The sequence below is a fragment of the Perognathus longimembris genome, chromosome 8 (assembly GCF_023159225.1).
Source record: "Perognathus longimembris pacificus isolate PPM17 chromosome 8, ASM2315922v1, whole genome shotgun sequence".
Classification (NCBI taxonomy): Eukaryota; Metazoa; Chordata; class Mammalia; order Rodentia; family Heteromyidae; genus Perognathus; species Perognathus longimembris.
Window position 1 is genome coordinate 59,504,959 of NC_063168.1, and position 27,840 is coordinate 59,532,798.

General features: G+C 47.6%; 2 protein-coding genes across 2 annotated transcripts in view; one reads left to right on the forward strand and one right to left on the reverse strand.

The window, feature by feature from the left end:
- Positions 1–27,840, reverse strand: part of Clip4 (CAP-Gly domain containing linker protein family member 4) — a 95,163-nt gene that overhangs the window by 66,626 nt on the left and 697 nt on the right. The window lies entirely within an intron of this gene.
- On the forward strand, positions 11,237–19,839 carry Pcare (photoreceptor cilium actin regulator). The gene is given in 4 exon segments (XM_048353196.1): positions 11,237–14,551; positions 14,553–14,908; positions 17,466–17,482; positions 19,496–19,839. Coding segments are annotated over 4 exon segments (3,870 nt in total). The 3' UTR covers positions 19,678–19,839.

Sequence of the window (27,840 nt, forward strand, 5' to 3'; positions counted from 1 at the left end):
AGTGTTTTGAACCCAGTCACTATGACAAGGATCATAGCCAGGGAAGTTGAGCCTGTAGAATCAGATGAGCAGCCTGAACTCAAGTGTTGATAGAGGAAGAGACTGAGGGAGGAAGAAGGAATGGGTACATAGAGATATTGTACAACAATGTAGATGAGTCCTTTCACTGTCAGAATTTTCCAGTCCCTGCAGTCTCATTAACTGATTCCCTGAATAAGCAATTACATGACTAGAGAAGCCCCTAAGGTGAATGAACTAAGACCAAGGCAGAAGTATATAGGGCACTTAATGCCCTCTTATTCTCCCCCTAGTAGTGAAAAGAGACTAAAGCAACAAGAGCCATCAAGGTCTCTTCCTTGCCATTCCTTCTCCTGATAGATCCCACACAGGTCTCCCTCCCAGCAGAAATGACAGAGCTCTCCAGACACAGTGAGTTCAGAGCAAGCCAGGAGAAGAACTCAAAGACTTCCCCATGGAGACGTTGTCACTTGATTTCATCTCTCAGCCTGGCTGCTGTCTTTGCTGAGGGAGGGAGGGAGGGAGGGAGGGAGGAGGGGGGGAGGGAGGAGGGGGGGAGGGAGGGAGGGAGGGAAGGAAGGAAGGAAGGAAGGAAGGAAGGAAGGAAGGAAGGAAGGAAGGAAGGAAGGAAGGAAGGAAGGAAAGAGACAGGGAGGGAGGGATAGAAGTAGAGAGGGAGGGAGGGAGGAAGAGGGGAGGGAAGAGGCAGGCAGGCAGGCAGGCAGGCTATGATTCCAACTATATGACATTCTGGAGAAAGGAAAACTATAGAACTAGTAAAGTGGTCAGAGTTGCCATGGGATGGGGAAGAGGGGAGAAGGATGAGTGGATGGAATGCAGGGGATTTTTAAGGCGAAGAAACTATGTTGTGTGGTGCTGTAGTGGTGGACACGTGGCATCGTAGGCTTGTCAAGCACTGTAGACTCTACTATGCAAAGAGCCAATCCAAAACTATGGGCTTTATTTAATGATAATGTGTCAATATTGGTATATCAGTTATAAAAAATGGGAGGAAATGGGCTGAGAAGTATTTTTAATATTCCCTTTAGGTTATAACACTAAAGCAACTTTTTGGTTACATTATCAGGTAGAACAAGATATATCTATATTGACTGTGTGTGTGTGTGTGTGTGTGTGTGTGTGTGTGTGTGTGTGTGTGTGTACCCAGTGGCTGAAACTTACATTAATTTGTCTGGAATAATGCTAATTTTGTCCAGACTAGCCACCTCTACCTCAGCAAAAATGGGTTTCATCATAGATCTAAGTGGACAGGAGAGATTCACTTTAGAACAAGACTTACCCAACCCATGTGAGGGCCTTCTCAATGTCACCCAGGGAAAGAATGTCCAATCACTCCTGGGCCTTCCTCATCAAGAGTACAAATTGTTCAGATGGCTGGTTAGTAGTAGGTGGAAATAGCTGTTCTCTTAATGGGCTCTCTGGGGCCCTATGCAGATTCTAATTACAGACAGCCAGGTGGTACTGCAGGCTTGGCTTGGCTCCCCTTGGTAGAGCCACCCCCCCACCCCCACAGCTACCTACCTAGCAGTTCCCACTGGCAACACATGCATAATAATGACCGGGCCTGTGATGCTGTGGATACCATTTTTAAAGGGCCAGGGACTTTGAAGTCTGACCCTCAACCTAGAGGGTAGGCACCAGCAGCAATGGTGGAGGAAGACAAACCACAAACTAGGGGACTAGCCCTTCACTGCAAAGCAAGGGGATGTCCAGGAAGTACTGAGTCTTTCAAAGTCATTGTTAAGTTATTGAGGAGCTCAGAAACTTTGAATTTTAATTCATGACTCCCATCAGATCAGCTTTTCTGAAGCTTTAGTCAAATGTCTTCAAGGGGGCTAAGAAAAGATAGTTTATTCTCAGTGCTGGAGGCTCTGTAATTGTAGCTACTTAGAAGGCTGAGATCAGAGGATTGCAATTTGAAGCTAGCCTGGGAGAGCTAGTCTGTGAGATTTAATCTCTAATTAACCAGCAAGAAGCTAGAAGTGGAGGCGCAACTCCAGTGCCAGACTTGAGTGGGAAATGCTGAGGTAAGCCACCCGGGCTCTGATTTCAATCCCCAGCACTGGCCACTGGCACAACTTAAATCAGAAAGAAGGAAGGAAGGATGGAAGAAAGGAAGGAAGGAAGGAAGGAAGGAAGGAAGGAAGGAAGGAAGGAAGAAAAGACTGCTCCCGGAATTGCATCTATAAAACAATAGCTTGTATTCATATCTTCAGTAGCTTGTAACGAGTCACAGAATGTCAGTTGGCAAGAACTAAGCATGTAGCAGCCTGAGGTAACTACTAGTAGCCACTACCCTGATACTCAGCTGTGGAAGGCAAAACAATTCTCCTCTAGGACCAGGAGTGTTGATAGTTAATGGGAGACTGGAGGCCCAGAGTGTTCTGGAGCTGTGTTCTCTGATACATGGTCTCAGATCAGAGCAAGGACATAGACACTTTGCCTTTCTCGGCTGCAAACAATAGCCACCACCTCATGCTCAAGAACAGCACTCCAGTGCTGGGCCTAGAGCTCTCAGGAATAGGAAGTCTTTGGAAAAGATAAATCTAACTCTTCTACTAGAAACCACCTGCAGGGCAATTTTCTAGTCTCCTTACAATAAAAGGCCTGAGGCACATGTGGCACAGTGTCCAACTCCAGCTGAAAGAAAGAAGAGGAGAAAGGGAAGGAGGGAGGGAGGGAGAGAGAGAGAGAGAGGGAAATGAGGGAAGGGACTGAAGAAGAGGAAGGGAGAGAGAAAAAAATTCAGTTATCAGGATGATCTATTTAAAAAATAAAATGTTCAGATGAAAGGCACATTGGAGAAACTGAAGAGAAATCATTCTGTTGAGTACTATCAGTGTGAAGGAGGCCTTAGAGTTTCTTGAACTTTCTTCAAACAGAAGAAAGCCATTGTCTAAGAGCTGGAGGGATCAATTCTTGTGTCAAAATAATATGACTGGCTGTGACCAATCAGAGGCTGAACAGGGCAAGTGATTCCTTCCTCTCCTCTTTCAGCCATTGTTGGTCAATTAAAAACCCTTAGCCTAGAAGTATTTATTGCTCACTCCAGAAGGAAGAGTGAGTTCTGGTGGGGAATGATAGTAAGCCGGGATACTTGGGAGGCAGAAACAGGAAAATTACAAGTTCAAGGACAGTCTGTTCAGGGGAGTTTGGAGACTGTCTCAAAATCCAAAGGGTTGGAGATATGTTCAAGTAGTAGCACTCTACTACTTGCCTAGCACATACAAGGTCCTGGGTTCGATTCCCACAGGGAGAGATAGAGGTTGGCAGACAGCTAACTCTTTAGTATCCAGAAAATTGATCCCTTAGTATAAATTTTCTGGTGTCTCTTTTGTTTACATCAAAACTGTAATTACCATTTATAATCACAACCCTGAGTTGAGGAATCTTAAAGAACATCCAGGATCCTGAACACAACTCCAGAAGTTGTGTAAGAGCCAGCATATCACATAGGAAATTGTCACTCCCTCTCACCCAGGTCTCTGACCCATGCGAGGAGGTAAGCATTGCTATAGACCGGACATGGCGCACCACCAGAGGCAGGCAGGTAGCACGGGACTTCTTATAACTGTCTCCAAAGTATCAGCCAAAAACACATTAGAGTCAATAGATGATTCAAGGGGAGTTTAATAAAGGCATACTTTTCAAGGGTGTGGGCAAAGTTTTAGGAATACTGGGAAAGGGCCATGTTTGTTCTTGGATAGGAGTAATAAAACATTAACAGCACATCCTGAAAGCAAGGGCAGGAAGAGACAGACAAAGGCAAATGGAAAGAAACAGAGGGATGGAGAGAGCACATGCATGCAATTTTCAGAGAATGTAGCTGTCTGGAGAGAGTTTCTGGCAAGAAACCATCTTCCAGAAGCAGCCATGGAGATCATGACCAGCAAATAAAGGAATCAATATCCAAATGTCTGGACTCATTCTTCTCCCTTCTTCTCTGCTCCTTCCCACCCAAGCCTCTAGAGTGACTCATCCCAGGGCTCTGCCTGCCTGGACTGTGAGAGTAGAACCAGGGGAGAACCAGGCATGGAGTATGAGGCAGGACCTGGGAGTGGAACGGAGCTCAGCAGAGAGGGAAAGTGGGCCAGCAGGTACAAACAGGAGATTCTATCTCAGCGGAAACATCTTAGTCTCTCCCTTCTAGCCATAGAGTTATAATCTAGACTGAGCCTCCTTAGAACTCTGAAATATATATGTGTGTATGTGTGTATATTGATATATATATATAAAATGTTCTTCCCATCTCTCAAGACTTGGCTCTGCTTTGCAATACAAAGAGAACACTTTGGGGGCTGGGGATATAGCCTAGTGGCAAGAGTGCCTGCCTTGGATACACGAGGCCCTAGGTTCGATTCCCCAGCACCACATATACAGAAAACGGCCAGAAGCGGCGCTGTGGCTCAAGTGGCAGAGTGCTAGCCTTGAGCAAAAAGAAGCCAGGGACAGTGCTCAGGCCCTGAGTCCAAGGCCCAGGACTGGCCAAAAAAAAAAAGAGAGAGAGAGAGAACACTTTGAACAGAAATCCCTATGGATTTCACCATGATTTGTGACAGTAAGACACCATGTGGCTCTTTTGAGTTACAGCCTCTGCTCTGGTAATAGCTTATAAGAACAGTGGATACAATCCTTTGGTCTGTTCTTGAGATTTTACTGACACCTGGCTGCCTGTAATTATTGGAGCCAGGACACATTTCACAGTCACTGGTGTATGCAAAAAAAAAAAAAGTGGTTTTCTCTATTTTCCTGTAATTGAGTGTAATTTCTCTACCTTGAGTCTCCATTCTGCCTCAAAGCGGAGAAATTATCTAACCACTTTCAGATAAATGTATTCAAATCCAGTCATGCCTTAGTCAATTCAACTTTATAATTTAGACACAATTGAGTTTAAAACGCTCTTTCTCTGTCTTTTTCCCCCTTCTTTCCTGGAATTAAATGTAAGTTTCTCAGGGCTTCGTTCTGGGGTTCCCTGCTTGATCTTGCTTTGTCCTGTCTGGCTGTAGAGATCACAGATGATAGGTGCTCCATTGAAAGGTGACCTGGGTGACCCCAGGGACACAAGGGCCCCCCCTTTACTCTCTCCGCACCTGACTTCCTCACCTTTTCCTGGGATGACTCGTATTGCTCCCATTCCCGTGAAAGTCTGTTTTTATGTGGAAGCCTCGGGACATGGTGGGTGGCCCCACACTCTGTGTCCTTGGGGCAAGGAGAGCCAGCTTTCCATCTTTTATTGTTAGATAACATTCCTAATCTTCACATCGAGATAGCACGCATGTCTCCCCAAGACTTGCTAAGCCTACTTGCTCCCCAACTTCAGGCTATGGCCAGGAAGGAAGACACACACCAGCACCTCTTTGTTCTATCAGGGACCTTCAGAGGAGGCCTTAGGATCAGAGGTGGGATGCAGAGAGCCACACACTCCTGAATGGCCCCTCATGTCCTCTCTAGACTCTTCCCCACACCCCTGCTGTTCTACCACCAGCACCTACTTGCCTGTGAAGGGCATGCTTTCACCTTGGAAGCCAAGGACTTGTGGACTTTGGTTCTGGTGCCCCACTGAGCTGCTTTCCTACAGAAGCCTGGACCCGTGTGGCAAGGGGCCTGAGGTACATGAAGGACAGCTAAGAAGTATAAGGACAGAGAAAAGCGCCTCAGAAGATGACTATGTGGAGGGAGTGCTTAAGGGGTAATTACAGTCACCTGAGGTCATGAGGATGCGTCTCATGTGCCTGGCGTCTTTGTTCTATAAGGTTATTCCTCCCCCATCTCCCATCTTATGAAGACCAATGAATGTCACAGGGAAAGGACAGACATCTAGGAGCCAAGAGATAGGAATTTTTTTCTGCTGTTCCTGGTGCCCATTTGTGCCATAGTCCTTCTGGTGTCCCAACCCGTCTGGCTCCCAGCACCCTGCCGCAGCCCTGTAGTGGGCAATACTTGCTGGTGTGGCAGCTCTGCAGCAGACGCCTGCGTGGGTTGTAGCCCTGCTGCCGGCACGCTGCAGTAGGCTTCTCGGGTGAGAACAATGACGACCAAACAAGCCAGCTGAGGAGCTGCTTCCACAGCCTTGTGAATGAGCTCTCCGAACCACTGGTGCGAACTTTCAGGTGTCCACATGCCTAAAAGGATCCAGACTACAACCTCACCAGTCCCCACCAGAACCACCAAAGTTTCTCCCAAATCCCCACCCTGCAGAAACTGAGATGATATTTTAGGGTGATTTGTATATGCAAAAAATAGACAACTAATTCAGGAACCCTCATCCAATACCAACAGTATCATAGCAAGGACTCTCTCTAGTACAAGGCAAAATCTACAATCCTGCATTCCGATTAGGGGTGGGTGTGTAAAATACAGGTACCCAGCTTAACTATTCCATTGAAGGATTTTTACCTCTAGATAACAACCCACCCAAATTGTGATATAAACCATTTCCAGGATCCTAATTAGTTCCTTCATAAGTAGTCAGCAGCTCTTCCTAGAAATAACTACTCTTGTGTGTATACACACACACACGTGCATGTGCATGCCAATCCTGAGGCTTGAACTTGGGGCCTAGGTGCTATCTTTAACCTTTTTGACTCAAGCATAACATAGTGCCACTTGAGCCACAGCTCTACCTCTGGCTTCTTCTTCTTTTTTTCTTTTTGTAGTTAATTGAAGGTAAGAGTCTCACAGGCTTTCTTGCCCAGGCTGGCTTAGAACTGTGATCCTCATAGGTCAGCCTGGTGAGCAGCTAGAATTACAGGTGTGAGTCACCAAGCCTAGTAACAACTACTCTTTTGCCTGTTTTTAAACTTCATGTAGCTGGACTCTGGCCGTATATATGGTTTCGTATCTGGCTGCTCTCACTTGTCATGCTAACTTTTTTCTTGACGAAGGGTTTGGCTATGTTGGCTAGATTCCTAAGTTGCCTTCAAACTCAAGATTCTTCCCATCTCCGCCTTCAAAGTAGCTGGAACTACCATTATGATAAGTCAGACATGTGCCCTATGACTGCTTTATCAGCATAACAATTTTTAAATGTATCCATGTTCTTAAACAGTTCTTGGATTTTTATTGCTGGGTGGCATTCCATTGTATAATAATATCAAATGTGTCTATTTTCTTATTGGTAAAAATTCAGATTATTTCCAATTTAAAAATACTATGATGACTGGGAATGTGGCTTAGTGGTAGAGTGCTTGCCTAGCATGCATGAAGCCCTGGGTTCAATTCCTTAGTACATATAAACAAAAAAAGCTAGAAATGGAGCTGTGGCTCAAGTGGTAGAGTGCTAGCCTTGAGGAAAAAAACAAGGCTCAGGAACAGTGTTCAGGCCCTGAGTTCAAGGCCCAGGACTGGCAAAAAATAAAAAGAGGAAAACTCTGACTATAGCTACTCTGAATATTCTTGCACAAGACAATTTAGAGACCTATACATTTAATACTCAAATTCTTAGGAATAGAATTGATTGGTCATAAGGTGTATGTTCCTTCTTTTCATTTTTTGTACCAGCACCCACACTTGAACTTAGGGTCTTATGTCTCACTTGGCTTTTTGGCTCAAGGCTAGAACTCTATCACTTGAGCCACATTTCTACTTCTAGCTTTTTGCTGATTAATTGGAGATGAAAGTCTCCAAAACTTTTCTGCCTAGGCTAGCTTCAAACCTCTATCCTCAGATCTCAGCCTCCTATAGCTAGGATTACAGGCGTGAACCACCAGTGTCTGGCTAAGGTATATGTTTAAAAATCAATTTTCCAAAATAGTATCACTTTCCATTTCCACCCACCCCTCCAAAAAAAAAAAGGTCTTCTGGTTTTCATTTGAAACAATCAGAGGTTAAGAAAGAAAACTAAAATCTGTTCTTAATGAAAAAATGAACAGCGATGTATAAACAGCTTCCTGAATTATTCATATGAATCAAAAAAGCAATTCAAGAGGTACAAAGCTATCTGACAGCTGATCCTCCCAGCAAAATCTTTTATTTTGATCATTGGCTGAGAAATTTTTTTTTTTTTTTTTTTTTTGCTACTCAGAGCAAAGGTTTTCACAAAGATAAATTCATGCAGGGGTTCAGTTCCCAAGAGGACAGTAATTTGCATAAAGCATTCTTCAGGTGAGCCTTTCATTCTGTTCCATGCAAGACCTGGGGGGGAAAGATGATTCTTCACAGTGTCCCTGTTTACCGCCTAGCCTGGTGACGAATGAAACAACATCTCAATGCCTAACACAGATCACCCCCAGGCACTGCTTTGCTGTTTCCCCTGAGTTCTGCTTCAAATAAACAGACCATAGAACTTTATTAATGATGCACTCTGGGGCACCAGGCTGTGATTGGCAACAGGCTCTGCACAGAGCCCCAGCAGCCAGTCTGTAGCTTCTCCAAGCATAGGAGGTGGCTCTAAGTCCTTTCTGGTTCTGAGACGTCCTGCCAGCACTATTATTACTAGTTGTACAGAGCCTATCAAGTGAAAAGTCACAGCAACTTCAGAGATGCAACATGCAACCTTTTTTCCTGCTATGACAATTCAGAACTGGCAGCAACCTTAATGTCCAAATATGAAAAATGGCTAAATAAAAGCCTCCTGTAGACATTAGGTTTCAGAGCAAGGAAATACAGAGAAGCCCAAGAAAAACTCTGAGATCACTGTGAATGAAGCACAGAACCATGCCTGTGCCCACAGGAATGGCAGAAAGCCCAATGGACAAGGCCGACTTAGGAAGTCTCCCAACCCAGGGGTTGTCCGTCAGTTCTGATACAGGAGTTAGGCAAGGAGTTGGGAGACCTGAGGGCCGAGAAGGGGCTTGGACATTGGTAAGGAATCACTTCCTGGACTAACATGAACAGAAAGACTGTGACACACCGCAGGGTTCTGCTGTGGAAGTGATAGTCCCATCCAAGGCCAAACACTGTCCCTCATAGGACATGTGGAGCCAAGGATGCCTACCACACTCTCCAGAAGTGAATGGCACATTGGCTGGGATTTTTAGGGCTGACACCTCCCTTTTCCACAGATCCCAATAAAAAAGGTCCTGGGGAACTCCAGCTTCGTGGGGAGCTTGCTCACGCCCTCCCATGTGAAGAGCTTACTTGGTTCTTTTGCTTTGCCTCATAATAATTATCCAGCCCCAGCTTAAGTCTCTTCTGTGTCTATCCTTGAATTATGTCTCCTAGGTGATTAACATTTTCTGGAGCCCAATCTGGTGATCTGAATCGAGTAACATTTCGAGAGCATTCAAGAAATGTCTAGAGTTCAGTTCTTGACACGTTAATCACTTTTCTTCTCACTTTTACAAATAACCTAACTTCCAGGGAGAAGGAGTAAAAAAAACTACTTTTTGAATATGCATTATGCACCAGGCATTTAGCAAATTGATTTGGCTTAATTTCCACAAGACTTTAGTGAATCGGATACTATTGTTACAATTTTTAAAAACTTTATTGTAAAAGTGATATACAGAGAGATTACAGTTACGTAAGTCAAGTAATGAGTACATTTCTTTTTGAACCCACCCTCATTTTCTCCCAGTTTTTCTCCTCCAACCTCCCTCCCAGGTTGTAAAGTTCATTTCCAACGTAGTGTCTAGTGAGTATCACTGCTGAATTAGTTCACCCTTGGTCCCACCATGTCTGTGATTTCCTCCCCCAAATCAAATAAATTTCTATACAATACAAAGGGTACAATGACAAATTAAAAAGATTACTTTTGTTTGGCTGACAGTATAAAGCTCAACAGTAGAACACCTGCCTAATAAGTACAAGGCTCTAAGTTCAAACCCCAGTACAAGAAATTAAAAAAAAAAACTGTTAGGCATAGTGGAACAGGACTGTAATCCCAGCATTCGGGAGGTTAAAAGCTAAAGCAAAAGACTCATGAGTTTGAGAGTTTGAGGCTAGCCTGAGATACATAGCAAGACTCGGACAGAGATAGCAAAAAAAAAAAAAAAAAAGGCAGAGGAAAAAAAATGGCCTCTACCTCAACAAAGTTGAATAGCTTCTCCAACACGAAACAAGAGCTGGGATCTAAACCCACATCCCTCTCTCCAGGATTTTGCTCTAGACTTTCCTGACAGGAAAAAAAAAAAAGATTTAAAAGGAATTTCAAAACTGGCAGCTGCTACCCTTAGCCAAGGGCAAGAGTAGCATTCTCAGCTTGAGTGAAAGATGTGCTTGAAAAGAAAAGTACATTTTCTCCCTCGAGTTCTACTTCTAATGGCTAATAACTCTCCACTGCCCAGGTTTAGCTGGCTTTCCTAGGAGAAAGATTTAATCAAAAGCTGCTTCCCAGAACAGCATGACCCCCCCCCCCCACACACACACACACCCAGCTACGGTGGCCCACGGTGATGAGCTTAGGCTTTCTATGACAGTAAGTTTTCCTATTCTCCATACCAAGAAAGATGGCTTTCTTGCTATCTAACTCAGTTTTCTCAAATGGAAGAAAGCGATCCTGTCTTTGTCATTCATTGTCTTATTATCTCGAGAGGTTGTCCATCACTCAGGCTGGGCGATTTAATTGAACAAGCTGCAGAGACAACAGGATCTGTTGTGTGTTTAGGGGTCCTCATGATAACTGTAAGTTGGAACACCATTGGTTGATTTGCCCTTCACAAACAGTGAAGTTCACTTCTTTCCCAGGTTCTGTAATCTTGCAAGCCTGAAACTGCCACAAATGCATCATCTCTTCCAGAGCTTTTTTTTCCCCGCAATTACAGCTCATTTCTCTAGGTTTCATATGGCAAGGCGTCTGAACAGAATTAAAAGCAGAAGCACGTGCAAAAATAATCCGCTTCCCAAGATAGTAAATGCTGAGGAGTTCTATATTGGAACACAGTGAGTGCTGACTGGCTAGAGCGTGATTAACCTAATAGGCTTAAAGCTCCACTTGCCATCCACATCTGTCAGGACAGGAGCAAAACACTGGCCCATAATCCTCAACACAGCCCCTTTCCAATCATCCCGCGGCTCACAACCAGCAGAGGGTTCAAAACTTAGGACAACTGGATGGCTGATTCAACCTCCCTCTTCACTGTGGGCCAAGGAAGTAAAGAAACCTGACTCCAAGTTTCCCACCTTGCATCCTGGACTTCAAAGGATTCCGATCTGCACCTGTCAGGATAGACTAGTAAGACTGCCTTTTGCTTCCATTTCCAAGATGATTCTGTCAATCATGAAAGTTGTTGGTAGGAGGTGATTGCCAGCTAAAACCATGGGGTGCACACCTTCCCACAGTGACATTGTAAACAGTGTCGCAAAGAGTGGCATTCAGTTTCTGAAAAGGCCCAAAGCAATTTTGCCCGGATGTCAGGGGAACTGTGGAAGTGGGTCCATCCCTCTGTTAGTTAAAAGTTCCACCTGCTATGACCCTGGAGGGAGCCTGCCCCAGGGACGGAGGTGGACCGAGGAGCCACTGAGGGCCAAGAGGTCTCAAACAGTGACTGATGGTCTTTGTCAGCATGTGGGAGAAAGGGAGGGGCTGATCCCCGAAAGCCAAACCTCCCCAGCCAGGCTGAACAAATCACAAAGCCACATGACTAAGGACATTCTAGGCAAGATGGGGGGCTCCCACGGGACACAAGGAACTGCCTTTCTTGGGGAAAGGGATGAAGAAAGTACTACTCAAGATACCTCAAAGCTGTCATACCAGCCGGGTTGCCAGGCTATCCCAGAGTCAGAGCACAAAGTGGACTTCCCTGAGCCCCTGGTAAAGGCCCACCAGCATGTCTACGCCTACCTGCACTCCAGCCTCTCCAGGTACGAAGCAATACTGCGCCTCCTGCAGCAGGCCAGCCAGACCCGGGAGCTGCTACAGCCCATGCTGGGCTTCCTGCTGCTGTGCTTCGAGGAGGTCAGCCAGCTGTTGGGGGAGATCTCCAAGGATGGGGAGGTGCTACTCCAGGATGTTAGGGAGGATCTGGCTTGGCCATCAAAAAAAGGAGAGATCACAGGGAAGCCAGACCTCTTGCAACAACTGTTACAGTACACAGTCAGCAAGCTCCAGGTGCTCCATGGCACAGTGGCCTCTCTCACGGGCAGCTTCCTGGAAAGTTCCAGCAACTACCTCCATGCCACAGCCAGCCACCTGGAAAATAAGCTGAGCACAAAAAGGGGTGTGGAGGAACACCTCCTGAGGGCCCTGGGGCAACTAGAGAGCCTGGCGAGCGGCCATGGGGACCCTGGGCTGCAGGGTCCACCCCTGTGCTCTGAGGACAGTGGCATCGGGGCTGACAATGAATCCGTGCAGTCTGCAGACAAGCTGGGCAAGCAAGGCAGCTGGGACTTGGCATCCGATCCTGTAGAATGGAAGCCGGGGACGTCCCCACCAGTGGAGGCCAGACTGTCAGGACATGGCTGGCAGCAAAGTCCGTTCTGGACAGGATCAGACAGACCCCAGGACTGCCCACTGTCCAGACCATCCGTGGCTAAGGTGCATCCTGCTGCTCAGAGTGAAGCAAGCACCTCGGGCCCTTCCAGCACAGGTTCAGGAAGTGCTACCCTCAGGCCTTTGAAGGCAGGTAAGAGCATGGCGTGGGGCTCCCTGCAGATTGGAGTCCCCATGGAGGCACATCTGCCTACAGGCTCCAGGTTGGTCGGCGCGCCATCCCTCAGTGAAGGCCAAGACAGCAGCTCAGAGGAGGGAGATGATGAGAGCTGCGCAAGTCCATGTGCAGAGCAGGAACACATGGCAGCCTCCTCCAGACCCCGGTCTTCACCACCTGGCCGGGAGAGCCTATTTCAGCCACATTCCCAGAAACTTAAAAGCCCCCAGGCGCAGGAAATGATTCTGAAGATGAAAGAAGCCATCAGTGAAAAGATCAAGTTCGTTCCTCTATCTTCTGGGCACCAAGACTGGGCTGAGGAGGAGGAAGAGGGAAGGACCCTGGTCCCACCAAGGCCTAGCACTGTCAGCGGCAGCAGGAAGACCCCTGAGAGGCAGAGGAGGTCCCAGTCAGAGGGTTGTCTAAAGAGCCCTGTGGAGGACCCCACACTTCAGGAGCTACAGAGGGTCCAAAGAGACCTGAGCCGGCGGCTGGAGATGTTTTATGCCCTAGGTGCTACCCGAGAGGGGCAGAGCCAGAAGCAGCTTCCACAGCCCAGGGCCCTGATGCTGGGGACCCAGCACAGCTACAGAGTGAACCCCAGCAGCACCGTCAGCAAGCTCAAGGCTTCCCTCACCAGAAACTTCAGCATCCTGCCCAGTCAGGACAGGAGTCTCCCACAGAAATGCAGCCCCCACTCTGAGAGGGAACAGCCCTGGCAGAGCAAAGCTGAGAAGCTGCCAAATGCCACCCCTTCCGGGGAGGACAGAGCCCCCGCCAGGACCACGGACAGGGGCAGCCACGGGGACTGTCCTAGCAGAGCATCGGTGAAGAAACTCATTGAAACTTTTAGTCCTTCTGAGAATCTGAGGCTGCTGGGGGACCCCAGGAGCACAGGGCCAAGCCCCTGCCTGAAGAAATGGGGGATTCCCACCATGCCCCCCAGATTTCCTATATACAGAGGGCTTGCTCCTTTGTATCCTAAGCCCCAGATTTCCCCCACAGCACGAAGAGACTGTTTCAAGGTGGGTACGGGCTGGCGGCCCTTAGCACCCATCTTCCCCCCTCTACCTCCAACAGAAGCAAACAAGGGTGAGGAGGTTGACTGTGAAAATGGAGGGGACCCCACGGGTCTCCCTCCACCACCTCTGGAAGTCCTCATGGACAACTCATTTGCTTCTTTGGAGCCCCCAGATGGCGACAAGCTGGCAGGGTACTCTCCTGAAGAGACCCCAGCCCCAGGGCAAGGAGAGGCAGGCCCTCCCAGAACGTGGCCTTCCACAAAGCTGAGGGCCTCCATGAGCCCCATTGACTTGCTGCCTAGTAAGGGCACTGCCAGCTCCCCGAAGATGCGTGGCATAGGGCCAGGAAGCAGCAGAAGCAGTTGCAATCCTAGAAAACTCACCTTGGATCTGAGTCACCCACCAGCAGCCAGCCCAAACCCACATGTGGACGCCGGGGCTCAGAGTCAGGCACCCGCAGAGGCTGCAAGGGTCTCCAAGCATCACCGCAAGGCACCACGCTGGCACCACACCAGCCCCCTGTCTGGGCAAAGCAAGACCATGGAGCCTAGCCTGGCCCGGCCCCTACAAAGACCACATTCTCCTGAGGCCTCCAGGAGCAGCCCCGAGAGGAGCAGCCCCGAGAAAAGCACCCCCGTAGTCAGAAAGGCCTCTCCCACAAGGACCCATGCGCTACCCCAGGCAGACAAGAAGCAGCGAAGCATGCCTGCAGCACAAAGACATGCCCAGCCCAGCCGCCCCTCTGTCCTCAGCTCTCCCAGCCCACCACTCAGCCCCGGAGCCCCCAGCCCACCCATGAGCCCCAGGACACTAAGCCCACCAACCACAAAGAAACAAACTTCCTCACCACCCCAGCACAAGCTGCCCAGCCCGCCCCCGGGGAGCCCACCTGCTCAGCACAAGGTCTCCCACCCTCCTGTCCATCTTTCCCCCTTCTCCAACACCTCCCCCTCCCCACCAGTGCCCCCCCTCCCAAGGGCACAAGGACACAAGGGACTCTGAAGAGAGTGAAGCTACCACTCCCAAAGCTTCTGAGAACACAGGCTCCATATTCTGCCCAGCCGCTTCCTCTCTCTTTGAAGCTAAGCCACCAACCTCAGCGGCCCACCCACTGGCCCCATCCCCGGAGCCAGGGGGCCCTCCTGGAGCCCCTGCAGGATGCTGGAGGAGTAGCTCAGGGCCACGGCCAGATTTACAGAAGAGGATGGTTCTGAGTGCCCTCAACCCCCTGCCTTTTGTCAGAAGGACAGCTCCCCACCGCCAGCCGGGGGCCCCTCTTCCATTGCCTGGTTCTTGGGAATCTCAGCCTGGCCATAGCAGGTAAGGAGTATTCCCGGCTACCACCATTCCCTAACTTGGAAGAAGTGTTCAAACTATGATCTAAGAGGTATGGGGATTGAGGTCTGGTCTTCCCTAAACCATGAGTGAATGGTTTCATCTGACATATAGTTGACTTCCACATCTCTGATGGATGGGGAAATTGGAGTGAATCAACCTGCTGGGGGGGGGGGGGGGCTCTCACTGTGCCCAGGCCTAGACCCAGAAGCCAGACTCTGGTGTCTCTCATTCAAGGAGTTCTCTCTGGGATCTCAGGATCCTTCCCAACTCCTCATTGTCACTGAGGACCCCAAAGAGCCTTTTTGTATCTGTTATATCTACTCACTTTTACTGTGTTAGAAATTAAAACTGGGAACTAACACATTCAAATGGTATCTTTTAAAGAATAGACCCATTCTGCCTGGGAATGTGGCTTTGCAGTAGAGTGCTTGCCTAGCATGCAGGAAGCCCTGGGTTCAATTCCTCAGTACCACATACACAGGAAAAGCCCAAAGTGGTGCTGTGGCTCAAGTGTCAGAGTACTAACCTTGAGCAAAAAGAAGCCAGCGACAGTGCTCCAGCCCTGAGTTCAAGCCCCAGGACTGGCAAAAAGAAAAAAACAGAATAGACCCATTCTATATTAACACAAATAATATATTCCTATAAATATATTCCTATTTTACTGTTGTTCTGAGACAAAATCTTACTATGTAGCCCAGGCAAGCTTCATACTCATAATCATCCTGCCTCAACCTTCTGAGTGATAAGAACATAGGTGTGTACCACTGTGCCTGGCCAAAAAGTGTGTGTGTGTGTGTGTGTGTGTGTGTGTGCACGCACGCACGCATTCCCTGGCGCGTGAATTCAGGACCTGGGCACTGTCCCTGAGCTTTTGTGTTCAAGGCTTAGCACTCTGCCACTTGTGCCACATTCAACTCCACTTCTGGCTTCTTACTGGTTAGTTGGAGATAAGACTGTCTGCCCACACTGGGTTTGAATGGCAATCCTCAGATCTCAGCCTCCTGAGTAGTTAGGAATACAGATGGGAGCCACCCATGCCTGGCAAATAATAATAACAACAACAACAATAATAATAAAGTATATTTCCTTTTAAAACTAATTAGTGAAAGGAATAACGCTGTCTTACATTTTTGCAAATCTCACTAATGTGTGGCTTAGTAGGAAGATAGCTGAGTTTTCAGATCTGCTTCTTCAGTCTGGTAGATGCCAGAAACATCCCCATCCCACATTCCCAAGAGAATGAGAGAGAAGATTAGGAAATAGTTTGAACCTGATGAGCCTCCTGGAAGAACCTCTGGTATACACAGGGGACTGCAGACCTCACTTTGTGATTGGCTCATCCTGGACATATACAACCAAAATGTCAAATGTGGAGCTGGGAATATAGCCTAGTGGTAAAGTGCTTGCCTCGTATACATGAAGCCCGGGGTTCAATTCCTCAGCACCACATATATAGAAAAAAAGCCGGAAGTGGCGCTGTGGCTCAAGAGGTAGAGTGCTAGCCTTGAGCCAAAAGAAGCCAGGGACAGTGCTCAGGGCCCTGAGTCCAAGCCCCAGGACTGGAAAAAAACAAAAACAAAACAAATAAACAAAATGTCAGACCTCCCCTAGCACAAGAGACCCCAGCTCCACTCCATCACCTTGGGAGGCCTTTAGATAAAGAACATTCATGAACACTGAGCACCAGAATCCAGAATCTGGCCCAGGCAGACTGAATTTCTGGTACACTTTTCTCAGGAGGGACAAGTGGCTTGCATGTCACTGACACAGCCTACAGACAGAGCTAGGCACATCTGTAAAGAAATAAAAATCTCTACAGCCATTGCATGAGTGTTGAAAGGACTCATATGCTTGGGTGGTAATTTTGCAGAATCCATAGGGGAACATGTCCAAGAGAAAACTCTTATTAATGCAATGCATCCTGACACCAGGTGAGACAAAGCTGGACTGGCATCAGCCTTGCCCAGTCGTGTAAACCAGCAGTTAATTTCTACCAAAGTGATATGCATCACAGATTTCACAATCTGTCCAGACATAAATGGTAATTTTTTTACAAAGTACCCAGCAGTCAATTTTAAATAAAGATATTATCTCAGGAAAGTTATGCATTATAATAGTTATATAAACTTCCCCAGCCACTTGAAAGAAATGAAATATTGATTATTTTCTGCAAGAATCTTAATGTAATGTTGCTCTTTTTTTTTACATCTAAAATGAGCTTCATACAGCACAGTGGCTTTCGTCTAAGAACCTCTATAAATGTTAATGCATTATTCTTCACACTAGCTACTTATTCCGTTATTAGATTTCTAAAACTGTGCCCTTCAGGAGAAGAGCTTGAGAGAACAGGGACAATAAAATGGCATTAATTAAAAACGCTAACATTTTAAAACAGCAGGAGCTATAAAATTGCTCAAGAACATAAAAATTGTTCAAGAAGAAAATAAAGTCCCGTTCTCAAGCTTCTCCTTGGAACTGGGCAGCCTAAAAGGTGGTTTTATGTCCTGAATCTCAATACGTGGTAGGGAGGTACTTGTAGCTTGAGAGAAGAGTCTGGTCAAGGTCAGGTGGAAGGTCACTTCATGACTTGTACACATTTTCCTGCCTCTCTGTATGACCACATCTCTAAGCCATTTCAAACTACAAGTGCCTGATGGGAAAATGCCCATCCCTCCCCACCACCACCCCAAGATAGGGATTTCATGTCTGGAAAAAGAAGCATACCAGTTGTAATAGCTCTGAGCTTTGGTCTCTCTGGAAGGTAAGCATCATTTTCTGCTGTACTGCCTATGGAGAAGCAGTAACAGGGACCTGGGAATAGTTTACACGAGATCATACAACAAGCTAGAGCAGAGACTCCAAGGCTGCTCCGTACCAGCGGACCCCGTGTCCTGCTAGGACACGGCCATATTTGCTGTCTTACAGCAAAGCAGGCTTACTGAGACTATTGCCCTGAACTTAGCTTTGACTCCCTTCCTACCATCCCATGCCAGGCAGGAGCCCCTTTAAAATCAAAACTTGGATGATGTTTATATCATCTTGGGATCTGGGGATCAGGGACAGTCCCTGGAAGCTTCATCAGGAAGCATAATTACTGGGCTTTGACTGTTAGAAATGTGCTGAGAACCCTGATGGGGTGGCAGATTCTAGGCTCAGAAGGTCAAGGTACTTACTGGACACAATGTTGAAAATAAACTATACAACAATAAACAACAGGAGGGGAAAAATCGGGAGAGAGGGAGGGAAGGGCTGACACTGTCCAAAAAGAAATATACTGATTTTCTGACTTATATAACTGTAATCCCTCTGTAAATCACCTTTATAATAACAATTTAAAAAAAAAACTGTAAGTGGAGCTGGGGCTTAAGTGGCAGAGCACAACAGCCTTGAGCAAAAAAAGCTAAGGGACAGTGTCCAGGCCCTGAGTTCAAGCCTCAGGACTGAACCACAGTACTGACATCTTTGATGCCTGATGAGATGGGTGTTATTATGGCTTTCATTTTAGCAAGAAGTAAACCAAAGGCCTGGAGAGATTAATTAACATGTTGCCCAGGCTTATAGCTGATAAATGAAGAGCCAGGACTTGAACTCAGACAGCCAGACTCCAAGCTCTACCAGGGCTCCCAAGGCCAGCTGCCTAACTGGGAGCCAGTGTGGTTTTTGGAGCTGGTGCCTTCCATGCAGATTTGCTCCGTGCTCCAGGATACTCTCTATTCTGCTTTTCTGAAGTATGTCCAGTCAGAGGGGGTTACCTGGAGGGGGCCCCCTCTGTGTGCACAGCCCCCCTTCGCTGTATCATTCGCTGGGAAGTTCTGTTCTAGCCAACTACTGGGCAAGGCTGAGCCAAACAGGCCCTGTTTTATTCCATTCAGGAAAAGGGTGGCAGCTGTGCAAAACAGGTTTTTTGTTTGTTCCATTTGGTTTGGTTTGGAGATTTGGGTTCTGGTTTGTTGGGGTTTTTTTGTTTTGTTTTGTTTTGTTGCTTTGGTTTGTTGTTCTTCCTTTACTGTTTTTTTTTTTAATTGTAAAGGTGGTATACAAAGAGGTTACAGCTACGTAAGTAAGGTAATGAGTACATTTCTGGTTGAACATTGCTACCCCCCTCCCTTATTTTCTCCCACTTTCCCTCCCCCTCTGCTTTACTGTTCTTGTTGCCTTTAATTCAACTAGCCAAGCCTCACCCTTTCCTAAACAAGAAGTACTTCCAAAACAAAAACGCAATAAAGGCCCAGATCCCAGAGCTCAGGAGGAGTTGCTTTGTTCCGAGCAGCAGGAACGTGGGCACAGGGAACTGGACAGGACTCAACCCGCCACCAGCAGGCCTGGGAACTGCTTCCCGGCCCGCCTCAGCAGGCAGGCAGGGGCGGAGCCAGGACAGCCCAGCCTGGCCAGTCTGATAAGGGAGGGCAGAGGCCTGGTGCCAAGGGTCAGTGGCTGGGCTTGGTTGCATCAGATGGGTGCGGCAAGCAAAGGAGGGGAGCGAACCGGGAGGGAACAGGAAAGAGCAGAAGCCCGCTGCGTGACCTGTCCTTGTCCTTTTTTCTTGGCAGTGGTGGTGGCTGTGTGGAGAGCTCCAAAAAGACACTACCCCTTGGAGCCCCTGTGCCCCAGAACTGCAGGGTGAGGGTGCCAGGAGGTCCTCTCCCCCAGAGCTCTACGTGCTGGGCCATGGACTGCAGCCAGAGGCCCGAGTCAGCCGCAGCCAGGACAAATCCCAGCCGGAGGCGCGGCGCAAGCATCAGGAGCTGTGACATACTGACCAACGGGGTCACGCTGACGTCACTCACCCCAGGAGGCACAAGTTAAGTCTTTGACCTAAAGATGGTGGCCAAACCAACCTCAATCCTAGAAAAGTCTGGAAGATGCACTGCTGGAGGGAGGGGCTGCTAAATTTTAAGCAATCCCTCTTTTCAGTCCCAGATCCTACTTGCCTTGAGGTTCAAAGGTCCATCAGAACCTTAGACCTCACAATGACACTCTATAACCCTTCCTCCAAGTGCTGGCCTTTTGTTGTTGTTATTGCTGGTATGGGGGCTTGAACTCGGGGCCTAGGATCTGCCTCTAAGGTTTTTTTTTTTTTTTGGTTTTTTTTTTTTGTCCAGTCCTGGGGCTTGGACTCATGGCCTGAGCACTGTCCCTGGCTTATTTTTGCTCAAGGCTAGCACTCTGCCACTTGAGCCACAGCACCACTTCTGGCCATTTTCTGTATATGTGGTGCTGGGGAAGCGAACCCAGGGCCTCATGTATATGAGGCAGGCACTCTTGCCACTAGGCCATATCCCCAGCCCCTCTAAGTTTTTTTTTTTTACACCTGCAGTTCGAGGGGGTGGGGGTGTCATTGGAGACAAAAAGTCTCATGGACTTTTCCTGCCCAAGCTGGCTTCAAACTGTGATCCTCAGATCTCAGCCTCCTGAGTAGCTGGGATTACAGGTGTGAGCCACTGGCACCCAGCTATACTGGCCTTAATTTAGGGGGGAAATATATTTATTATGAAGTAGGGAAGTCAGGTCTGGCCGGCGCCATGTTGGCCACAGGGTGAATGGTAGGGCTTGGCATCTTGTCTTCTTGCTGGGGGAAGGTGAAGCCCCCCCCCCACAAGGGGTGGGCATGCCTGAATCCCTGGAGACAGAGGTGCCTGAGACTGGGAGTTTCCCGGACCTAACCCTATTTAGGCTCAGACAAGCATAGGCTCTATTACTCCGTGCCATGTGTCTCTCCGTGTTCCTGTCCTATCTCCTGGCTGTTCTCCAGTCATCCTGGCTTCCCAGTTGAGCTCCCCCACTGGAGCTGAATTGGTTTGTGGGTATTGTTTTTGTTCTTTTTTTCCTCTCTGGCCTGTTTCCTAACTATGTTAAGTGTATTTGCCGGCTGCAGACCTTTGTAACAATTGGCTGCCTACAGACTGCTACAGCTCTAATAAAGACTCCAAGATTCAATCTCTCAAAATGTGGCTTCGATTTATCACCTTACAACAATTACTTGCTTAAAGGGCCTTGTGTGTTACATGGTAACAATGACATCATTTAATCAGCACACCAAGAAATGAAGCCTGGAGTGTTCACAGACGAGAAAAACAAAGGAGGGAGGGCAGAGAACCCTCCCCCCAGGTGACCTGCTGGAGTTCATACAGATAAGAGAACACGGCAAGAAAACTGGTACAGATATAGATGGCCCTAGACTAGATCTTTTCATTTGAGGTCATTGTCCTTGATCATGCATCCCTTACAGCTAAGGTAGGCATATACAGCGTGGGAAGGCTTTGCTTTCTCAGGCTAGGAGGTGACACAGCATTGAACCCCTCTTACTTACTGGAGCTTTGTTTAGAGGCTAATTGCTCCTGACACTCAGAAGACTGAGGTGGATTAGAAAATACAGCCCCACCCACCCCCTCCCACTACCTCAACTCAAGACCAAATGCTACAAATGCAAAGCCTGCAGCTCCCAGCTACCACCTCGGCTACAGCCCCCTCCACACCCCCAGGCTTCTGTCTTGGGCTGAGTGGATATAACCAGGCTAAAACCTCCCAAACAAAGTAGCCTGTTCTCTGCACCCAGTGAGCACTGGAGCCTACAAGACAGGGTGGGTAGGACTGGCAGGCTGGCATGCCTGTCTTCACCCTGCCCCCAGCTCCAGAGCTGTTGGCCCAGTCTCTTCTCAGATTGTCTGTGTTATTTCTAGCTGGAGCTACTTGCCTTTCTACTGAAATGAAAGCAAAGAATGGTCATTCATGCCCAAAAAGCTGCTTCTGCCAAGGAGCGAGGCATTTGCTAAGGATCTTGGGATTGTTCCATCCAAGGCTATGCAGTACTTTCCAGTTGGAAAAGAATTCACAGCAATTGGGTGATTCGATGGCAGCTCAGTGAGTTGTCAGAAGAAAGAATCCTCCTCACCCACGGGTACAGCTGGGGGGCAATCCTCCAGATCGGCGGCAAGGCTGATTTTTTTATGTTTTTTAGTCTGAGAAGATTATAGACTTCTAATCCTTTCTTAGTGAAAGAGATCGTGTGCTCAAGAACAGATCACACTGGGTCCTAGGGCCTCCAGCAGCCCCCGCCCGGGGACAGCTGTTGCAAATAAGTAAATGAATCCCATCTGACTTATCTACTTGTTAAAATGAGGGGGATAGGACACCGAAGAACCGATGATTAAATGACCCAGAAAGAACACAATGACCCTACCATTGGGAAATGTCTACACCCTCAGCCATTGGCTCCTGTTTGTGAATGTCACTACATTAATCTCAGAGTGGTGCTCAGGAGACTGAGAATTATCAGGGCTGAGGCAAGTGATGTGATGCCCCAAACTAGCTGCTGTAGAACTGGGCACTGTCCCTACATGGTTGGCGGGGTGGGGGGGGGGGCAGTATGAAAGCAAGCCAGCAGGCCTGGGGGAGCCGGGCCCACCTGAGCTCATGCAGGCAAACGTGAGTGGTTTGTGAGAACCAGCTTCAGTGAGCACTGGTCAGAACATGACCCTTGCCCCTTAAGGTTGAGATTCGTGGAAGTCTGTAGAAGCCAGGCAGGAGCCCCCCTCTTCTCTCCCTGCTGCAAGGACTGCACACTTCATTGCACAATGAATGTGAGACTGGAGTGCAGGTAGGAACAACAGGGAGTATACAAAGGTTGGTTTCTTGGGCTGGGAATATGACCTAGTGGTAGAGTACTTGCCTGGTATACATGAAGCCCTGAGTTCGATTCCTCAGCACCACTTATACTGAAAAGGCCAGAAGTGGCACTGTGGCCCAAGTGGTAGAGTGCTAGCCTTGAGCAAAAAGAAGCCAGGGACAGTGCTCAGGCCCTGAGTCCAAGCCCCAGAACTGAAAAAATAAAAAGTTTGGTTTCATGGAGGTGAGCCAGTTCAGCCTGAAGGAAAATGAGGTGAGCCTCCAGCCCCACTTCTGGTGGTGAGAGCTAAAAGTGAGCAACTGGTAACCAGGCATCCTGCTATATTATGCGGCGGGGGGTGGGGGGAGTGTCAGCATCATGAAGAACTCCCTCAGAAGAGTCTAGAATGAATTCCTTCTATCACTCTTCCTGAATATGCCTGGCAAGAAGCTCCTTGTAATGAGGAGCTGCCCCTCCCCCCAGCCAGGCTGGTAAGCAGCAGCAAATGCTCAACCTGCCAGGCTGTGGGCGCAGAGAAGGCGGAGAGCGCTTCCAGTTCCTGCCATCAGCCAGTGAGCATCTGGGGCTCCTCCTACTCCTTCTGGAGGACGTTTCCGCGTACCAAACACCTGCCCGTGCCAAGAGAGTTCTGAGTTCCTGCCGTACATCCCTCCTTATGATGTCCTGACAGGCCCCAGCTGCTAGCAGGCCCAGGGAGACAACGAGCTGCCTAGTGGCCCAAAGGCTGTGGGAATTCCAAGTCAGCTTTTCCTGGGACAGATAAAGAAGGGTTGCCAAGCCCAAAGAGCTGGGGGATGATAAGAGTCAAAAGGTGTAGCAGGGCTGGGAATGTGGCTTAGTGGTAGAGTGCTTGTCTAGCACGCATGAAGCCCTGGGTTTGATTCCTCAGCACCACATAAACGGAAAAAGCTGGAAGTGCCACTGTGGTTCAAGTGGTAGAGTATTAACCTTGAGCAAAAAGAAGCCAGCGACAGTGCTCAGGCCCTGAGTTCAAGCCCCAGGACTGGCTAAAACAACAAAAAAGGTGTTGAGGTTGAGGTGACACAGGAGCAAATGAGTCCATGATGTAGCTTTGTTGGCCACTGAACTTCACCTAGCTTAAGTTACATGGAGTGTTGTGGTGTCAACCCAACTGCGTCTCTCCTGGGGACCAAGTCTCTGGTTCTCCCTCAGAGGGCAGAAATGATGACCACAGGGGGCAAGTTCAATTCCACAGCTTCTCAAACAGGCCACTCTATTTTGAAGGGGAGGGGAGTAACTGGAGTTGGAACTCAGGGCCTTGAGTTCAAAGCAGGAACTCTACCCCATTGAGGCACACCACCAGCCCTGTTTCGCTTTAGTTATTTTTCAAATAGAATCTTGAGTTTTTGCCTAGAGCTGGCCTGAGACCAAGATTCTTCTACCTGCAGCCTCTGTTGTAGCTGCGATTACAGGCTCGTGCCAGCTTATAAATTGAGATGAGGGTCTCACTAACTTGTTTCCCAACCTGGCCTTAACCATTGATCCTACCAACCTCTACCTTCTAAGTAGCTAGGATTATAAGTATGAGCCATGAGGTCCAACCAGGATCTTTCTTGCTCTCCCTCTCTTCCTCCACCAAAGAAACTTATCCTTGTTGAGTCAAATCCACTTTCTTTGAACAAAAGAAAAATGTGTGTGTGTGTGTGTGTGTGTGTGTGTGTGTGTGTGTGTGTGAAGCCAATGGACTATTAAGATTCATGAGCATGCTTTTTCTTCATAGAAGTAGCAGGCAGAAAAGGAAAACTGGGTATAAAGATAAGGAAGGTCTCCCCACAAATCAATTGGGGGGGCATGTATAGCATACTACTCATATTCTTATTGAGCCAGCTCCTCTCTGGGGGTGTACAGCCATCATCCTCCATTCTGAGGGGATGGCAGAGCTATGGGGAGGGAGTAGCTAGCCCAGCCTTTACCCAACGCATCAGCAACACACCACACAAATCTGCCCCAGGGGAAAAATGCAATTTTCTGATTCCCACAAAAGGATTCATGGAGGAACAAAAAGAAAAGCAAATATAGAATTCTGGCAGAAGAGTTATAGCTTTTTGCAAGTATAAATACAATCCTCGTGATGAAATACAACATCTCTCTGCTTGGGTCTGCACCATGTTTACTATAAGCAGCATGTGTTTTCCTCACCGCACAAGACCTGAACCTCAAATAATCCATGTTGATAGAAAACGAAGGGCAGACAGACCATGGAGACTTTCCTTTCATTGTGAAGAGCTTATGTTTGGCAAGGCTTACTTCATAAATCCTACGGTGTGAATGGAAGGGATTTCGAGAACGGTATTCTATTGCTAAAATAAACCAATGTTTTGCATGTGTCAAGGGAGTGGGTCCGGTAAATTATATGTGTTGACTTGTTTGTCAATTGATCATCTGGCCATCTGTTTACAAGCTGCCAAGTATCTATCTTTCAAAGGAAATTTTTGCAAAGGTAATATATTTTTAAATAGCCTCACATCAAAGGTGCTGTTGAACTGTCATAAAATAAATGTGTTCTGAGCCTGTATTAGAACATGTTATACTGCACTATCGTTTACTCCCTGTGCCTACCTGAAGTTTAAATAAAGTTCCATCAATCCATGCAGACGTTTTTATGAAATGTAATTAAAGATGCATTGCACAGGAAAAGGAGCAAACAGTTAATTCACTCAGCTCTCTAATTCAATTTTATGGAGGGACCGGACTGTCAACTTGATTACACTCACGGCCATCAGAAAAATCACATCCCTGATCATCTGTGGGCCCTGCTCAGGTAGCCTTCCTCTGACTGGACCACCTGGGTTCTGAGTGCTGGCATCCCAGACACCCTTGGGACAAGCTGCATCTGGGATGGTTCAAGTGCGAGCCCTGACAGGACTCATTTAAAGCTCTGCCACACCCGATGAGCATCCACGGGAGGGAAAGAACTAAGAAAGGAGGGAAATTCAAGGAAGAGAGAGATGGGAAAGAGGCAACTCACTTCGACGCTCCTTATGACAACTAGCCTAAGGCTACAGGAACCTATGTCCTGACACCGGCAGAACCTCTGTGGCCTGGCTTCTCTGGGCCTTCTCTTCATCTGTCACTCAGCAGTCTCCATGCTCACTCCTCCTGCCCTCTGCCAGACAAGGTGCACCTGGCTTTTCTATATGGCCCCTTTGAACCTTCTTTGTAGAACTGGATTCAGAATTTCAATTGGCCATCTGTGTGTGTGTGTGTGTGTGTGTGTGTGTGTGTGTGTGTGTGTGAGACAGAGAGAGAGAGAGAGAGAGAGAGAGAGAGAGAGAGAGAGAGAGAGAGAGAGAGAGAGAGAGAGAGTACTAGGGCTTAAACTCAGAGCCTGAGCATTGTCCTTTAGCTTTTTTACACAAGGCTGGTATTCTACCACTTGCACCACAACACTTCTGGCTTTTTGGTATTTAATTGGAGGTAAGTGTCTCACAGACTTTCTGTTCAAGCTAGATTCAAACATGAAACTCAGCTCTCAGCCTCCTGAGTAGCTAGGATTACAGGTGTGAGCCATGAGTATCCAGCTAAGTAGCCATCTCAGAGGAAACTCAACTCACAAGATCATTGGCCAGGTTTTTTTTTTCTTTTTCTTTCTTTTTTGTTGGTTGTGGGGCTTGAACTCATGGCCTGAGTGCTGTCCCTGAGCTTTTGTGCTCAAGGCTAGTACTCTACCACTTTGAATTACGGCACCACTTCTAGTAGTTAGTCAGAAATAAGAATCTCAGAGACTTTCCTGCCCTGGCTGGCTTCAAACTGCAATCCTCAGATCTCAGCCTCCTGTGTAGCAAAGATTACAAGCGTGAGCCACCCAGCCTTCTAAGTTTTCTAATGTTGATCTTGACCCATCTCTTCACATTCGTATTCTAATTGAGGACTTAGGACTGCCTCCCTCTTCCAGAGTTTCCTGCTTATGCCTAGAGGAAGTTAAGAATCACTATGAAACTCAGCAAGAAGTGACATTCTTCTTTGCAGGATTCCAAGTATTTCAAAGCAAAAAAAAATTAATATATTTAGCTTGCAATTGCAAGTCCATGTGGTAAATATATCAAGTGGAAACAAACCAACTGAGCTTCTTAATCTCATTTATCCCCACTTGGAGCCTGGGATGGCTTGTCAGTCAGATAGATGGTCAGCAATTGCTTCAGTTTGTAAACAGCAGGTGTAACGGGAGCACTGGAATGAGGTGAGCGCTAACAGTTATTATACCTTTTCTTTGTAACGCTCCGCTTTACAAATATATATTGTTTCCCCACGGTTTCATTAAATTATGTAGGGGAATCCTGTGAAAATGATAAGTAAAGTGTTCTTTCACTATATTTTACAAATGAATAAAAAGTGAAATTGAGAGCAGATAAATGTGTTCCTCCAGCGTTGAGTATGATGTTTCACACCTAGTTTCTCAGGAGGGAGAGGTAAAAGGATCACAGACTGAGGCCGATCAGGCAAAAACATGAGGCCCCTATCTGAAAAACAAAGTAAAAGCAAAAGGACTAGGAACAATACTCAAGTAGTAGAGCATAAGCTCAAGGCTCTGAGTGCAATCCTGAGTAGCCCCACAAAATATTTTTAATTGTTGTTTGGAATACAAGTCATCAAGTAATGGCGGAGCAGACCTGCTGGTCTCAGACTAGCCCCCATTCCAACATCTGCTACAGAAGCATCCAGTGACTTCAGAAGAGCAGCTCTAGACACAGACACCTTGGCCTTCCTTAGTGCAGGGTGGAAGGGGGGGAGGGGGGACCTCTTCATTACTCCATTTATAAATAGGAAAGGATTCATCAACAAAACTCCAGCTATGATGTTAGCCATTCCTCTTAAACTAGCTCATATGGAAACTCAAAGTTTCCAAGGGAATTAAAAAATAATAATCACAACTACTTTCTACCACTCACACACACACACACACACACACACACACACACACACACACACACATCAAGAAAGGAAGAGAGAGAGAGGCAGAGACAGAGAGAGGGAAGGAAGGAAGGAAGGAAGGAAGGAAGGAAGGATGGAAGGAAGGAAGGAAGGAAGGAAGGAAGGAAGGAAGGAAGGAAAGGAGGGAGGGAGGGAGGGAGAGAGGGAGGAAGGAAGGAAGGAGGGAGGGAGGAAGGAAGGAAGGAGGGAGGGAGGGAGGAAGGAAGGAGGGAGGGAGGAAGGAAAGAAGGAGGGAGGGAGGAAGGAAGTTAAGTGCTGATGGCTCATGCCTGTAATCCTAGCTACTGAGAGGCTGAGATCTAATGATGGAAGTTCAGAGCCAAACCAGTGAGAC